Raw genomic sequence first — 18,124 nt, forward strand, 5'->3', positions numbered from 1 at the left:
CCCCCCTTCTTTCTTTCTTTCTTTCTTTCTTTCTTGTGACTCGGGCCCCACGCTTGGCTCATCCTGCAGGTGGCGCTGTCCACGTTCGCCGTGTACGTCCTGAGCGACGAGAACAACATCCTGGACGCCCAGAAGGCCTTCGTGTCTCTGGCTCTGTTCAACATCCTGCGCTTCCCCCTCAACATGCTGCCCATGGTCATCAGCAGCATGGTGCAGGTTGGTGTGTGGCCGGTCCTCCCCCCATGTGTAACATCATGCTGCAGCGCCCTCTGGTGTCCCAATGTCTGGGGGGGGGTTTGCTCCACCATGCAGGGGGTCCGCACAATGGACCCTTTAGGGGTCTGTGACAACATATTTGGAATATTTGGGACCCCCCCCCTCCCCCCAATCTACACTGTAAAGGTCTCATGTTCATTTAACCCATTAAAAACTGAGGCCATTCTTTAAAAAAAAAAATAGTTTTTTGAAAAAGAAATAAAATAAAAATGTTTCAAGATTTATTTAAAATAGCAGATCTACAAGCTCATCGCGCGGCACTCGGTGCCGCGCTGTGAGCTTGTAGATCTGCTATTTTTGAATAGCCAAAGAAATCTAAAGTGACACAGATGCGTTCCAGGTCTTAACGGGTTAAAGGTAGGTGATTTTATTTGGTTAAAATAAGTGTAAAATAGCTCTATATTGTGATAGTAATCATAGTAATCATTGCTATAGAGTGTTTGTTCAGTAACAGGAGTCTGCATGTCTCTACAGCTCTTTGAATAAACAGAAAATGCATTTCCAGGTCAGGATACCAAATTTCATCCAATCAGGATAGAGAAATCAGACGGGATACGGATTAAACAAGTGAAATTAGAAGTGCTGACACAAAGAAATGAGCAGACACACAATTGGAAATGTAACACTATCAAAATTAAGCTGATAAATGGCTACTCTCTCCCGATTGGCTGAAATGTTGTCACCTACCTGAAAATGTATTTTATGTTTATTAAAGAGCTGGAGAGACAGGGAGAGACTCCTGTTACTGAACAAACACTCTATAGCAATGATTACTGTCAGAATATAGTGCTTTAACCTTTTAACAAAAAAAACGTTTTGTTTTAACCAAAAAATACCCTACCTTTAACTCTGGAGGAGGCTACATGCTACCATAAGACATCATGTAGCGCCTGTAGCGTAGATCACAGTAAACACAGTGTTAAGGGGCTGCATGCTACCATACCATGTCTTCTGATGTGGAGTGTACAACTGGAACCAAACAAACCTGTAAGGGTCCATTTGGTTTTGGTTCCATTTGGTTTTCGGTTCCATTTGTACACTCTCAGAGTTACAGACCTGTTTAAGGTTTCCATTTGGACCCCCCCTGGTGGTCCCCCCGGACCTTATGTTGAGAACCAGTTCCTTTAGCCATCATCAGTCAGTCAATCACATCGCCTCAGCCTCAGCAGCACCGCCAACGTTTTCGCTTTGCCTTCAGCCGCCCGTCACGTCGCTAATAATACCACTACTACTACTACTACTACTACTACTACTACTACTACTACTACTACAACTACTACTACTACTACTACTACTACTACTACTACTACTACTACTACTACTACTACTACTACTACTACTACTACTACTACTACTACTACTACTACTACTACTACTACTACTACTACTACTACTACTACTACAACTACTACTACTACTACTACTACTACTACTACTACTACTACTACTACTACTACTACTACAACTACTACTACTACTACTACTACTACTACTACCACTTTAACCAACTCTACTACCACTTTAACCAACTCTACTACCACTTTAACCAACTCTACTACTACTGTAACTAACTCTTCTCGCACGTGATTTCTGCTTTCTGTCTGTGTTTGTTCGCTTGCATGAAGACATCTAATTCACACTTTGTGAGCTATCCAGTGTTGATTTCATCGACTAAAACTATGACGAAAAATGTCTGTCGACTACCTTTTTTCACTGGTGAAAACCAAATATAAACTAAGCTATGATGACTAAAACTAAGACTAAATATATTGACGATTTCGTCAACAAATAAAAACTAGACTAAAATGTTAGTGAGGGATCTAGTGGAGAAGAGATCCAGTAGAACTAAAAGACAAGTCATTTTATGTTTGGTTGTGCTCGGGTGTTGCGCTCTGAAAATAGCAGATCTACAAGCTTGTAGATCGGCTATTTTCAGCATGCAACCAAGTGTAACATCGGCCATTATGACGCCATCAAGGCACCGCCAACATACCTTTTAGTTGACTAAATCAACTGTAGATTTAGTCGACTAAAACTAGACAAAAACTAAAACATTTCAGATGACTAAAATATGACTAAAACTAAATTTGCTGTCAAAATCAACACTGGTGGCATCATTCATGATCGGCATCGTAATTGACGAACTGCCGTGCGATTTGTCCCTTTTGTCGCTTTCTCTGCCTCGTTAACGCTTGGTGTGAACTGACTGTTAATGAGACTGTTCTAAAGACAGTGGCTAATCTGTGATCTTGAGTCACAACGTGTAATGCTAGTACTCATGCTATCGTCGCAGTGCTAAACTAACATGACTAACCTTAATGTAACATTGTCTAACCTGTAAGATAACAGAGTGATATCTAGAGAACCTTTCAGATATTGTTTTGTATTATGCTGTTGATTGATTCATTGATTAATTGTATTTGCTGTAAATTTGACATGAATCTACTAATGTCTCACGGTGTTTAACAAGGCCTGACTGCAGCGTTAAAAGGGTTAAAAAGCGAACATCGGTATGTTCCTTATAATCTGGGAAATCACGAATCTATTAACATGTATTTGTAACGTATAGAGAGACCCAGGAAAGCTGACGCTTTGCACTTATCAGTAATAAGCCGATATTAAGATTGCATCTGATCACTCACACGGGCCAAAGAACAGTAAATGCAAGTAAAAAATATTCATTTAACATTGAAAACGGCTGAATGCAGTGTTGAAATAAAGGACACCACACTCATTCTAATAACCACATCAAAAGGTTTGATGCACGTGGATGTTTTGCTGGTATTTGGCTCATCATTTCATATCATGGGGATGTTGCCTGTTTGCACAACTCACTCGCGTCTTATTGCTTTAACTCTTAGCCTGTTGAGACCGGAAACACATTTTTTTTAAACAATCGTGAAAATGTGTGCAAATCTTTGAGTATATATGTTACAGGGTGAATGGAGAACCAGGTAGATTGAAGAAGGCGCGCTCGTTTTTTCCCACCCACCCAGCAATTCTGTAGAAGCAACACTAGAGAGAGCCACGAGCCAGGCTTGTGCACAACATATATGGCCGCGACCATACACGCACGCACGCACGCACGCACGCACGCACGCACGCACGCACGCACGCACGCACGCACGCACGCACGCACGCACGCACGCACGCACGCACGCGCGCGCGCTCATGCTTTCAATTTGGTTTATTGAAAGCAGGACTGTTAAGATACTTTTATTGTGTTCTGGCTTTTGTTTTAGTTTCTCCCTGACACACACACACACACACACACACACACACACACACAGTGATCCATGAAAATAACTATTCTGTCCCTATCGGTTTACAACTCAAACGGCGCTGAGTCGACTAGTAGAGCATCGGCCGGTCAGCGCGGGCACTCGCGCCTGGAGGCGTGAGGGCGCGCTTCCTCGGCCTCAAGCTCTACTGAGTCGGCGCGCCTCCGTCATGGACAAGCGTGTGCGTGTGAACGCGTGTTCAGCGTTCCCCTAATAAACCCCCGCCTCGCAGCGCCACGTCCTCCTTCTCGCGAGCCTCGCTAATAAACCCTGTCTCGAAAAGCCCCGCCTCGCACCGAAGCCCCGTGCCTAAAAACGAGCGCTCTGTCTTCAATCTACCTGGTTCTCCATTCACCCTGTGACATATACATTATGCAACTCAAATCTTTGCTTCTGGGGGTCCCTGGAACTAAATATTTTTAGATGAGGGGGGTCCGCGGACAAATACATATTGTTGTGGGTGGCCCTTGACATGAAAAAGTTTAAGAACCACTGGTTATAGCAACATTTGTAGAATCCCCCAGAGGCAAAGATTTTAGTTAAAGATGTTCACTTTAATAAATATATATTCAAAGATTTTTTTTTCAAGTTTTCTCAAAAATAGCAAATCTATAAGCTCGTAGCACGGCACTCGGTGCAGCGCTACGAGCTTGTAGATCTGCTATTTTTTGAATAGCCAAAGACATCTTAAAAATGACACACCGATGCGTTCCCGGTCTTAATGGGTTAAAGTTGACTTCATATCGGACACACTGCTTCATTGAGCGTATAACACAGGGTTGTTGTACTGTGAGCACCTCGCATGATCTCACACACACACACACACACACACACACACACACACACACACACACACACACACACACACACACACACACCAGCGGCTGGGATTGACAGACTGGTTTGGTTTTAAGTGGTAGAAGGAGGCTGGCCACATCCTATCAGGCTGCTGATGACGTTTGGGCAGCACGTTGTTGCTCCTGTGTTTTAGAGACTACTCTAAAGGACTCTAAAGGTGTAGGACTCTTTGGTAGAGGGTTACAGGTTGTGTTTGGTTACCGTGGTTACCTTGCCGTCATGATGATGGCAAAGTATGCCAGAGGTGGGCGATGAAACATAACTGCTCTGTCGATTAGAAATCGGTCATTGACAATGTGCTCCTCGTTGACTTAGGTTGTACTAGCCGTAGATTACAACTCTCGTAGATGTGTTTTATCCATTCTGACATTTTCAATCTACGAGAAAATCCATATTTTTCAATAAATAAGGGTTTTAATCCCGTCTGTGGACGATTCTGTCGGATAATTAACTAATTAACTAATTAACTAACAATTTTGCCGGGGACCCCCTGGTACCCCCCCCCCCAACCAATGCTCTATATTGTCAGAATCAGCTTTGTTTACAGGCTCAAAGAGCTCCTACTGAGCCTCTCTACCGTACAATGTAAGTCAACGAGGAGCATATTTTCAATGACCAATTTCTAATCAAATTATTTTAGATTTCTCAATCATCATGGCAAGGTAACTACACAACCCAATAAACCACAGCCAAAGTGTTCTTGCCCTTTAAAGGGATAGTTCACCCCTAAAATTACTTTTCTTCTATGGATAACTCAACCCATGCAGACTTGAATTCATGTATATTTTTTGTTTTTGTCTCATTCCTAAGCCAATAATTTGATGACCGGCAGCGGTTCCGGTAGGAGACACAAAGAGTCTCCTTTGTGTCTCCTACCGGTCCGCTGGTCATCACATTATTGTCTTAGGAATGAGACAAAACTAAATAAATATCAATGAATTCAAGTCTCCATGGGGTGACTAATACATAGAAGAAAGTCGTTTTTTTGGGGTGAACTACAGACAGTATCCCTTTAAGCATTCTGTCAGTGGTGGACAAAATGCTCAACCTCACTTGAGTTGAAAAGTTGCATGCTTTAAAAAAATATTTGAACGTGCTAATTACAGAGTACATTTGCATTGCTGTATTGAAATTGAGAAATGTTCACCGTTTTTGAAATAGAGCTTTAAGTGTGAGTGAAGAGAGGGAAAGCCAAGAGTTTCAAAAAACAAATACTCAAGTAAAGTACAGATATAAAGATTAAAAAAGTACTTATATACAGTAATCTAATCAATGAATGTACTTACATATAATGTCCACCACGGCACATTCTATTGTTGCTAGGAGGAGATGTGTGAACATAACATCTTTTCTAAACACCCTGGCAGCTGTTTAGACTACCGTATTTTCCGCACTATAAGCCGCACCGTCAGTGCGCCTTATAGTGCGGATGTGCCTTATAATTGCGGTGCGCCCTATATATGAAAATAATACATTTATTGAAGGTGCGCCTTATACTCAGATGCGCCTTATAGTGCGGAAAATACGGTACTAGCTAATTTGAAACTCTTATGGAATATTATTTAAATCGATATGTTTATAGTCCAGCTAGTTAGCCAGCAGCTGCCAGTGGTTACAGACAGGCCGTGTACACAGAGTCAGGACAGTGGTGTGATTGTTCTTATAGGATGGAACCGTCTATTGAACCAACACGGATGAAGAGGCCTGTTTGTTGGGAGCATTTTAATAGTGACAGCTAGCCCAGGGTTCATTTACTTAACCCATTAAGACCGGGAACGCATCTGTGTAATTTTTTTTGATTTATTTGGCTATTGAAAAATAGTAGATATACAAGCTCATAGCGCGGCACTCGGTGCCGCGCTATGATATGCCGCTTAAAAATATATATATTCAAAGATTTGCAAAATTTCAAGATTTTTCAAAAATAGCAGATCTACAAGCTCGTAGCGCGGCACTCGGTGCCACACTATGTATGAGCTTGTATATCTGCTATTTTTCAATAGCCAAATAAATCTAAAACATTACACAGATGCGTTCCCGGCCTTAATGGGTTAACAGAGACTTGTGTAATACATTTTAGAAGACATCAGAGAAGTGTCTGTAAGTTGATACTGTAAATGTAGTTCACGAATTGCCTAAAAATACACACATTGGTCTGGATAAACAAGTATGTAAAATACATAATATGATTATTATTATTATTACTATTATGTCACATCAAGCATCTTATTCAAATATTATATTCAAAACAGGCAGAAAAATGCAGCCTGATGCATATCGTGGACATTAGTTGAATTTCTGTTAATGTCTATGATCGCCATATGAAGATGTGACCTGCTGGACAGTAGGCCTGTCACATTATTACACAGTCGCCTAATCGCAATTATCTTAGATAATCAATTATTTTAACATAATCGTCATAATCGTTTCAATGTTTTCAAGCATTTTCCCAAAAATAGCGGAAATATTTTTACATATTTTTGAAGTATTAAATCATTAAATGCGTCAGTAATTTCTTTGTATATTTAAGTTATAAATCAGCCCTGTGCAATCTGTGATTATGAAGCCTAAAGAACTGTTGAACATTGTATTCATATGTTCCAATGTTCAACACCAAAAAACACAATCAAATCGTTAATCGCAATTGTGTGACAAATGAATGAATGGTCAACTTAAATGTGTAATAGTGACAGCCCTGCTGGACAGAGGAGCTTTTTCTGTCCATATCTAACAAAACATCCATTTCATGAAACCCTCTCTTCTTTCCTCTGTCAATGTTTTGCGTTCTTCCTCCCATAACCCTCTCCCTTCTGACAATAAATCACTCACATACCTGTTCTCCTGTCAAACAACACCCCCCCCCAACACCCCCCCCCCCCACACACACACACACACCATCTGTACGTCTGTACGTCTGTACGTCTCCTTTCTGCTTTGTGTCTGTGTGGTTCTTTTCTGTCTGTGGGTGTCTGTCTGTCTGTCTGTACGGTCTGTCTCTCTAGGCCAGCGTCTCCATGAAGCGTCTCCGAGTGTTTCTGTCCCACGAGGAGCTGCAGGAGGACAGCGTGGAGAGGAAGATGATAGCAGGATGTAAGCCCCGCCCCCTTTACACACACACACACACACACACACACACACACACACACACACACACATTGTGACGCGTTGTGAGCTTGTAGATAGGCTATTCTATATATCTACATATTTACACATGGTACCTGAGATAAGGTATAAAGGTGCGTGAACATAGCAGCAGATCTGTGCATGATATACTTATGGACGTTAGTTAACACATTGACCGCCAGAGGTTAATCTCATAATGTACTCACCAGCGCCAACGTGTTGTTGTTGTTTTTTTGTTTTTTTCATGTCGCCATAGATCTTGTTAAAATCCTTAAGATTGAGCCGTACACGGTCTGTTTACATCCGCGACATCTCACTGTATCTCCCAGTGAAAACCGCATGTCAAACGGATCTCCATGATTGTAGTTAGAGCGGATTACGTTAAACAGTGATATGCGAGGAGAAACAACTACAGGAAGAGAATTGAGTTTCAGTGTGCGCTTTAGAATGGGAGCGGACGTGATCGTGAAAACCGGATGCCAAATAATTCTGTTTCCGGTCATCAAACCGGAACCGGAAATGGATCAAAAAATTCCGAAAGTGCACCTGGTAAATTTTCAACGCGAAAAGACCGTGGACCGTAGGGCTACGGTCTCGGCGCTTAACAGTTGGATTTAATGGACCGTAGGACTACGGCCTTGGCGGTTAATGTGTTAAGGTGCAAAAAAAAAAACACAATAAAAGACAAAAGTCAGTGCGTTGTACATGGGATTAAAGGTATACGCATAATCCACATAAGGTAGACTGACACTGGTATAATCCACAAGTAGGTCCAAGGAAGACCAAAGGTCAGAGACCAGTCTGACAGCACCGCCTGTCATCAGACTGCTGAACAAGGCTTGAGCCTTGTTCAGCAGTCTGATGACAGGCAGGTGGAAGCTGTTCATGAACCTGGTGGGGTGGTGCTTGTCCTTGATGTTGCGCTGGGCTTTGACTACACACCGCTTTTTGTATATTTTGTACAGCTGATCGCACCACTCGCTGTAGGTTGATCTTTTCTCGGGCGGTACAGTTTCCGTACCAGGCCGGGTCTCCCGTGTGGAAAGCCAACATCTTAACCACTAGCCTAAAAGGGGAAGGCTAGTGGTTAAGATGTTAGCTTTCCGCATGGGAGTCCCGGGTTCGATTCCCAAGTGTCACAACAAGTTCATGCTGTTCTTTTCTTCTCATTCTTCCTCTCTCCCCTCCTCTCCTGTGTCCTCCTCTCTCTTCTCCTGTCTCCTCCTCTCTCCTCCTGTCTCCTCCTCCTCCTAGCTGCTGTCAGTATCTCCATAGTGGACGGGGCTTTCAGCTGGTCCAGAGATGAACCGGAGACTTTGAAGAGGTGTGTGTGTGTGTGTGTGTGTGTGAAGTGTAATGTCACCCATGTGCGTTCAAAAGGTGTAACTTCTATTCTCTTATGGTTTATGGTAAAGAACTGCATTCATAAAGATCTCTGCCCTAAAATGTTGACGTCCTCACAAGTTGTAATGCGTGTGTGTGTGTGTGTGTGTGTGTGTGTGTTAGGTTGAACGTGTCCATCCCAGAAGGCTCTCTGGTAGCGGTGGTTGGACATGTAGGATCTGGAAAGTCTTCGCTGCTCTCTGCTCTGCTGGGAGAGATGGAGAAACTAGATGGGACAGTGTCTGTCAAGGTCTCTCTCTCGCTCTTTCTCTCTCTCATACACACACACACTCACTCACGCACGCACGCACGCACGCACGCACGCACGCACGCACGCACGCACGCACGCACGCACGCACGCACGCACGCACGCACGCTCTCTCTCTCTCTCTGTCTCTCTCTCTGTCTCTGTCTCTGTCTCTCTGTCTCTCTCTCTCTCACACACATTCTCACTCACTCACTCACTCACTCACTCACTCACTCACTCACTCACTCACACACACATATACACACACTTCTCTATTGAGTTTGTTTCTGCTGTGTGTTGACTACATTATTAAGGTTGTGTGTGGTTGTGTGTGGTTGTGTGTGGTTGTGTGTGGTTGTGTGTGTGGTTGTGTGTGGTTGTGTGTGGTTCTGTGTGGTTGTGTGTGGTTGTGTGTGGTTCTGTGTGGTTGTGTGTGGTTCTCCAGGGTTCCGTGGCCTACGTGCCCCAGCAGCCGTGGATCCAGAACGACACCCTCAAAGACAACATCATGTTCGGTCAGGAGAGGAAGGAGAGCTGGTACCAGTGTGTGGTGGAGGCCTGCGCCCTGCTGCCCGACCTGGAGATCCTGCCCGCAGGAGACAACACCGAGATCGGGGAGAAGGTACTGTACATACTGTACTGTACATACTGTACATACTGTACATACTGTACATACTGTATGGACAACGAGGAGACATTCAGACCCAGCGGTTATCAGACTTTATTTATAGGACTCTAACTCTGTGTTGATTTTGACAGCAAATTTAGATTTAGTTCTACCGTAAATTTCGGACTATAAGCCGCGACTTTTTCCCCATTTTTCGACCCTGCGGCTTATATAACGGTGCGGCTTATCTATGGATTTTTACAGCTAACGGCCACTTGGGGACCTCCTAAATCTATGGATTTTACACCCGCGGCTTATTGTCCAGTGCGGCTTATATATGTACAAATCATTCAATTTAGCTGCTGCGGCTTATATTCAGGTGCGGCTTATAGTGCGAGAATTACGGTAGTCATAGTCTGTTGAAAGAAATGTAGTTTTAGTCATATTTTTGTCACCTGAAATGTTTTACTTTTAGTCTGGTTTTAGTCAACTAAACATCATAAGATTTTAGTCGACTAAATCTACAGTTGATTTAGTCGACTACAAGCTCACAACCCAAAATAAGATGCCACGTTTAAAGTGGATCACAGCTGCTCCTGTTCCTTATTGATTATCAATGGGTTGGACTACTAGCTGCATGGTAGAGGTGGCTGTTACCTCCTGTTACATCCTACTTTTACACAAGTACAGCATGTTGTGTACATGAGGAAGAGAGAGAGAGAGAACAAGGCGTTGCGCTGCGACGCGTTGTGAGATTGTAGATCAGCTATTTTCGGTCTGTGACACCCACGCGCGCCCATGATGACATGTCTTAGTTCTCTGCTCCACTAGATCCCTCACTAACATTTTAGTCTAGTTCTTATTTGTTGACGAAATTGTCAATATATTTAGTCTTAAATCTAGTCTTTAGTTTTAGTCATCATAGCTTAGTTTTTATTTAGTTTATATTTAGTTTTTATTTAGTTTTGGTCAGTGAATAAAGGTAGTCAACAGATATTTTTTGTCATAGTTTTAGTCGACGAAATCAACAGTGCTCTGAGAGTGCACAAATGCAACCAAACGTTAAGGGTCTGTTTGGCTCCACTTGTACACTCTCAAGAGTCATGAGGGTTCAGTTGAACTCCGTCAAGGAACCCTGTGGGTCCCTGGACCCCAAACATCGCCTCCCTGTAACCACTTTCAACCTGCTGTCCCTGGTTTGGTCATGTCATTAGAGGCCACAATTGCTCAAAATAAATCCCCCTTTTTTTCTCTCTCTGTCTGTCTCTCTCCTTGTCTGTGTCTGTCTCGCCCTCACCCTCTCCCTCCCTCTGTCTCTCTCTCCCTCACCCTCTCCCTCCCTCTGTCTCTCTCTCTTTCTCTCTCTCCCTCTGTCTCTCTCTCTTTCCCTCCCTCTCTCCCTCCCTCCCAGGGAGTGAACCTATCAGGCGGTCAGAAGCAGAGGGTGAGCCTGGCCCGGGCCGTGTACTGTGACTGCTCCGTCTACCTGCTGGACGACCCGCTGTCCGCGGTCGACGCCCACGTGGGGAAACACATCTTCGACAAGGTGGTGGGCCCACAGGGCCTGCTCAGGGACAGGGTGAGGACCGTCACGAGGAGGTGGCTTATACTGTAGTTCAACGTTCTTCAGGCCAAGGACCCCTTAGCTGAGAGAGAGATGAAGCAGGGACCCCTTAGCTGAGAGAGAGATGAAGCAGGGACCCCTTAACTGAGAGAGATGAAGCAGGGACCCCTTAGCTGAGAGAGAGATGAAGCAGGGACCCCTTAGCTGAGAGAGAGATGAAGCAGGGACCCCTTAGCTGAGAGAGAGATGAAGCAGGGACCCCTTAGCTGAGAGAGAGATGAAGCAGGGACCCCTTAGCTGAGAGAGAGATGAAGCAGGGACCCCTTAGCTGAGAGAGATATGAAGCAGGGACCCCTTAGCTGAGAGAGAGAGATGAAGCAGGGACCCCTTAGCTGAGAGAGAGATGAAGCAGGGACTCCCCACTACATATTGTATAAAATCGTGTTGCAGATTAAACCTTTTTTCATAGATATCATAGATAGCTTCATTGACTATCACCAGTGTTGTGTAAATTAGTACTTGATTTGCTCCTTTTCCCTCTACACCAAACCTCTACACCAAACCTCTCAGCGGTAAATAACGCTGGTCAGAGGATTCTACTAGCAAGGAGTTCAACTATGTTCACTTGTATTTTGACCATAACTAGGTCAGTTATGACCATAACAAGGTTAGTTTTGACCATAACTAGGTCAGTTATGACCATAACGAGGTTAGTTTTGACCATAACTAGGTCAGTTATGACCATAACGAGGTTAGTTTTGACCATAACTAGGTCAGTTATGACCATAACTAGGTCAGTTACGACCATAACGAGGTTAGTTTTGACCATAACTAGGTCAGTTACGACCATAACGAGGTTAGTTTTGACCATAACTAGGTCAGTTATGACCATAACTAGGTCAGTTATGACCATAACAAGGTTAGTTACGACCATAACGAGGTTAGTTTTGACCATAACTAGGTCAGTTCTGACCATAACTAGGTTAGTTATGACCATAACTAGGTTAGTTATGTAAACTCCAGGTTTGTCAGAGAGGTGGTGTAACTGACCCATGTTCTGCTCACAACATGTGTGATGGATGATAACACTTGTGTGTTTGCTCTGATCACTGATTGTGTGTGTGTGTGTGTGTGGGGGTGTCTGTTTGCTGATAGAGGGTAAATTGGGGGGCCTTTTCCACTGCCGACTCCACTCTCCCTGGCTGAACACGCCAAGGCGCTCACCCTATAATCGCTTCCATACGCTGAAAGTTCAAGCTCAAAGCTTCAAGCAGATAAAAACACGCCATGGGGCAAAATAAATGCTCAGCGCCACGCTACGCCACGCTGCTGGTGTGTGTCCACAAATGTGGCCGTTGTAAACGTCCCGTTGTAAAGGATTCACACTGTTCTCAGGAAAAAAACTCAGTTTTGTTGGACATACAGTACAGGGCCCTCAGTGTGGACATGGTGTCTGATAAGAGCTTTAACCCATTAACACCGGGAAAGCATCTGTCATTTTAGATTTTAATCACTTTAACCATTATTTTATACTTTGGGCTATTCAAAAATAGCAGATCTACAAGCTCATAGCGCGGCACCGAGTGCCGCGCTATGAGCTTATAGATCTGCTAAGAAAAATCTTGAAAATACGTGCAAATCTTTCAATATCTACATATTTTTTAAGCGAACATTTGTAACTCAAATCTTTACTTCTGGCTGGGGGTCCCTGGAACAAAATATTTTGAGATGGGGGTCCGCGGCCAAATACATAATAACATTTTGGGGGTCCTTGACATGAAAAAGTTTGAGAACCACTGATAGTATAGCAACATACGTAAAAATAAATAAATAAAAAAGATTGGAGTTAAAAATCTTCGCTTAAAAACAAATATTATATTCAAAGATTTGCACAAATGTCCACGATTAAGAAAAATAGCAGATCTACAAGCTCATAGCGCGGCACCGAGTGTCTTGTAGATCTGCTATCTTTGAATGGCCCAAAGAAATCTAGAGACGCGTTCCAGGATTCCTGCACTGTGTCTACTGTGTGTGAAGAAGACGGGGTATGATAATAATGTGTGTGTTTTCTAACGTGACTTGTGGTCCTCCACAGACGCGTGTGCTGGTGACCCACGGCCTGAGCTACCTGCCCCAGGTGGACCTGATCCTGGTGATGGTGGAGGGCGAGATCACAGAGATGGGCTCCTACCTGGAGCTGATGGCCAGAGAGGGAGCCTTCGCCGAGTTCCTGCACACCTACGCCAACGCAGAGCAAGGCGACGACGACTCAAGTGAGACCACAGCGCACACTACAAGTACTCAGATATTTTTACTTCAGTAAAAGTAGCAATACCACGATATGAAAACACTCTGTTACAAAGTAAAAGGCCTGTGTTCAAAATGTTACTTGAGTAAAAGTAGAAAAGTATTGGGGGCAAAATATACTAAAAGTACCAAAAGTAAAAGTACTAATGTTTAAAAATAGCAGATCTACAAGCTTGTAGATCTGCTATTTTCAAATAGCTTAGGTATAAAATAGGGCTGAAGTGGTTCATGTGTGTTTTATAATATAATAATTTATATCTACAAAGTAACTGGTATCTTAAGTTTTCAAATAATTGTAGTGGAGTAAAAGTACAATATTTGCCTCTGAGATGTAGTGGAGTAGAAGTAAAAGTAATGCACGTTGGAAGTACTCTAGTAAAGTAAAAAGTAACTCAAAATTGTAGTTAAGTACAGTACTTAAGTACATGTACTTAGTTACTTTCCACCACTGCACTACACCTGGCCAAACACAGTAGGACGTTCAGTCACACTGACCATGTAAATACAAATAAAATAAAATGTGGGATGTCCGTGCGGCGTAGAGCCAGGCTTCCCAATCGTTTCAGGCTGTGACCCCCCCCCCAAAATAATACTTTTAGAACTTGCGACCCCCCCACCCTCACAAGCAATTTTTGTGTCTTTCATATGTAATATTTGACAATTTGGCCCCCACGGACCCCCACCTGAAAATGTTTTGAGCCAGGGACCCCCAGAAGAGAAGATGTGTGTTAAAAGATTAGTTTTTTTGGGATGCTTTCCGGGTTTTAATTGGTTATAAGTCATCCACAGAGTGATGGGGCCAAGGTGTCATCACTCTGCTGTCTATCTGGTTTGGTCGTGATCCTTGTCATCTTTTACGTCTCATTTTCTCTCACCATGAACGCTGTCGTCCTCCATCCGACCTCAGAGTCTCAGAGCTGACTTATATCAAACATGGCAACGTTGCCTCCTCCGTTTGCTTCTTCATGTGAGACGTCGCTGCCCCCTGCTGGCGTAATATTAAACAGTCCTGTGTCATGTGCATTCACTCTGGGAACCATACTGTGTCATTTTAGATTTTTAGCTATAACCATTATTTTATACTTTGGCTTCTCAAAAATAGCAGATCTACAAGCTCATATGAGCTTGTAGATCTGCTATTTTTCAAAAATGACGTAAATTTGTGCAAATCTCTGATTATATATATTCTTTTAAAGCGAACATTTGTAACTCAAATCTTTGCTTCTGGGGGGGTCCCTGGAACAAAATGTTTTCAGATGGAGGTCCGCGGCCAAATACATATCTAAAAATGTTTTCTAAATCCTAACAGTATGTTGCTATATCAGCGGTGCTCCAAACGGTTTCATGTCAAGGACCACCCAAAATTATAGGTTATGTATTTGGCCGCGGACCCCCCATCTCAATTTATTGTTGTTCCAGGGACCCCCCCAGAAGCAAAGATTTGAGTTACTAATGTTCGCTTAAAAAAAAATAATAATCAAAGATTTGCACAAATAAATCTTAAAATAACACAGATGCGTTCTCGGCTAAATCTGGTTTACGACAACGTGGAAGGAAGGGCATAAATACAGCAAAGTCAAGGCAGTGGAGAGACACGAACATGTCAACATACAGCAGTATGAACGGAGGGCCATGCTCTCAGATCTTTTGATAACAGATGTATAAAAAACTATCAAATCGTTTCTGTTGTTACAACTTCAACAACTCATCCGCCATGTTCTTCAGCCCCGTCTTCTTCCTGTTCTCTCTCCAGCCTGTGTTATGATTTATTGTTCTGTGTTTGTCTTCTTTACACGTGTCCAACTGTCCATGTGTCTTTCTTTCTCTTTGTGTCAACCCCCCCGTTTTGTGTCTTTCTTTCTCGTCTGGTCTGCCCTTCATTCAGAAGAGGGAAGGGAGGATGAGGAGGAGGAGGAGGAGGAGAGAGATGAAGGTTTGGCTGGTTGTTGTGTTCATTGGTCCATTAGGGGGACGTAATATCTGATCTCAGACAACGCCATGTGTTTACTCGTCTTGTGGAGCTTTGCATTTGGTAGCGTGTGGAAGAAAAGGAGTTTTTAGAGTGTTCTGTGCCTCTGGAGCAAGCGGGAGCACATCTGTGTAACCACTTAAACCAGGGGTCTTCAACAGGGGGTCCGGAACCCCTAGGGGGTCCTCAGAGCTACTACAGGGGGTCCGCCAAATCTTTGTGTGATAGGATTTAGTTTTTTTACATTAACCACTTGAACCTTAGAATTCCTTTTCTGAGGGGAACATTAGCCAAAAATAGCAGATCTACAAGCTACCCCCCCCCCCCGAAGCAAATATTTGAGTTAAAAATGCTTTAAAAATAAATAAATATATATATTCAAAGATTTGCACACATTTTTGGCAAGGTTTAAAAAAAATTGCAGATCTACAAGCTCGGTGCCGCGCGATGAGCTTGTAGATCTGCTATTTTTGAATAGCCAAGATAGATTTTTTTTAATGACACAGATGCGTTCCCGGTCTTAACACATTGACTGCCAATCACGTAGATCTACGCGAACCGATTTAAAGCCGCCACGTGCCAATCGCGTAGATCTACGTGAAGTTTTTTTTTTTTTTTTTATGACCAAGGAGATATGATTAGTTGAAGATCTAGACTCCTATCCACTTCCTTGTTAACTTAAAACTTAAAAAGTCTGTATTTCGGCTCCTGAGTACTTTTCTTTTTCCAATGAAAAACTCTGGCACTGGCTAAAAAAATATGAAAATAATTCTGGCAGTTAATGTGTTAATGGACGTGTCACTCCACCAGTGTTAATTTTGACCGCAAATTTTGATTTGGTTTTAGTCGCAGCCTTTTTGAATAAAATTGCTTGTAGATCGGCTATTTTCAGGCATAATATGGCTTGTCTTAGTTCTACTGGATCTCCCTCCCTAAGAGTTTCTTCTCGTTTTTTTTATTTGTTGATGCAGTTGTCAGTTTATTTAGTCATAGTTTTAGTCATCATAGCTTAGCTTGTATTTAGTTTCATTTAGTTTTTGTCAGTGAAAAAGGGTCGTAGTCGATATATTTTGTCATAGTTTTAAGTTGATGAAATGAACACTGCCTGCACTCCACACAACGAGCAAACACATTCTGTTGTCTGACAATCAGTGGAAACATGGTCCTTGTCTTGTTTCCTCTGTGGTGCCTGGTACGTGCATGAAGGTACCAGAAGGAATGGATTACTAATCAGCCTCCGTGGGCAGAGTCTTGGTGTAGGGTTCATGTGGGGGTATTGGGTAATGTCCACACACATTATATAATGTCGTCCTGGCCTTTATTCAATAAATAAAACGACGTACACCCCCACAGGGGGCAAAATGTTGTTTGTAACGTTGTTGTTTTTTGGACCACCACGGGTTGTATCTAGAGATGTCATAGCCAGCTCTGTGACTATAAACGGGTAAAATGACAAGGAAAGCAGTAAAGATACTGACAGGGTGCTTCTTACTTAAAGGGCAAGAGGGTAGAGGGTAGAGGTTTGGGTTTTGTGTAGTTACCTTGCCATGATGTAACTCCAAAGGTGGACAAGAAATCAAAAATAATTGCTCCATTGATTACAAAATATGCTCCTCATTGAATTACATTGTACGGTAAAACAGCTCACAAAGTCACTCTTTTAGCACTAAACGAACACAAACACAGCTGATTCAGACAATATAGAACATCACCAAACCCAGTATTTATTTATTTTTTAATAAAAATGTAACTTCCTGTTGATTTGACTATTTGAAGATCCGGATCCACGAATCCAGTCCAGGTTTTCTTCCTAATAAAAATGGCAAACTGAACGGGAAGTTAAAAAAAAATTAAAGAAAACAGTAGTGGGTTTGATGATGTTCTATATTGTCTGAATCAACTTTGTTTGTGTTCTGTTTGTGTATGTGCTAAAAGAGTGACTTTGAGAGCTGTTTCAGTGTACAATGTAAGTCAATGAGGAGCATATTTTGTATTCAATCTAATCAATGGAGCAATTTGGAGTTTTGGAGTTACATCATGGCAAGGTAACTACACAACCCAAACCTCTACTAAAGTGTTCTTGCTCTTTAAAGTGCACATACAGCCATTCTCAGCATGTATTTGCATGTCAGCCTTTTCCTTTTATTTAATCTTTGTGCCCTTGTTTGCCATTTATTCAACCTTATCTCCTTGTAGTATGGGTCCTCTCTGATGCTCACTATAGCAGTGCCATTCAGTCTATTTGATCTAAAACAAAATGTTGATAATGTCATCAGCAGAGATGTGTTGTTGATGCAACAATCATGCCAAAATGACTTTTTTCTATGGATTAGTCACTCCATGGAGACTTGAATTCATGGATATTTTTATTTTTTTTGTCTCATTCCTAAGACAATAATTTGATGACCGGCAGCAGTTCCGGTAGGAGACACAGAGAGTCTCCTTTGTGTCTCCTACCGGAACCGCTGCCTACCGGTCCGCTGGTCATCAAATTATTGATGACTTGGTG

The 18,124-nt window shown here is 42.7% G+C and overlaps 2 protein-coding genes across 3 annotated transcripts in view; one reads left to right on the top strand and one right to left on the bottom strand.

Annotated features, from left to right (window-relative positions):
• Positions 1 to 18,124, bottom strand: part of LOC308097978 (stonustoxin subunit beta-like) — a gene marked incomplete at both ends in the record, with an annotated part of 149,034 nt that overhangs the window by 128,497 nt on the left and 2,413 nt on the right. The window lies entirely within an intron of this gene.
• The window catches only part of LOC308097977 (multidrug resistance-associated protein 1-like), an 85,221-nt gene that overhangs the window by 36,247 nt on the left and 30,850 nt on the right, over positions 1 to 18,124 (top strand). Inside the window, exons 13-19 of one of the 2 annotated variants that reach the window (XM_080446168.1) lie at positions 70 to 216; positions 7,418 to 7,505; positions 8,793 to 8,862; positions 9,045 to 9,171; positions 9,614 to 9,790; positions 11,187 to 11,354; positions 13,435 to 13,636. In XM_080446168.1, coding sequence (XP_080302294.1) covers positions 70 to 216; positions 7,418 to 7,505; positions 8,793 to 8,862; positions 9,045 to 9,171; positions 9,614 to 9,790; positions 11,187 to 11,354; positions 13,435 to 13,636 — 979 coding nt within the window. The remainder of the gene's footprint in view (positions 1 to 69; positions 217 to 7,417; positions 7,506 to 8,792; positions 8,863 to 9,044; positions 9,172 to 9,613; positions 9,791 to 11,186; positions 11,355 to 13,434; positions 13,637 to 18,124) is intronic. The other variant, XM_080446169.1, reaches the window with a different exon arrangement.

Source organism: Gymnoscopelus braueri (assembly GCF_963280865.1).
Source record: "Gymnoscopelus braueri genome assembly, chromosome: 13".
NCBI classification, from domain to species: Eukaryota; Metazoa; Chordata; class Actinopteri; order Myctophiformes; family Myctophidae; genus Gymnoscopelus; species Gymnoscopelus braueri.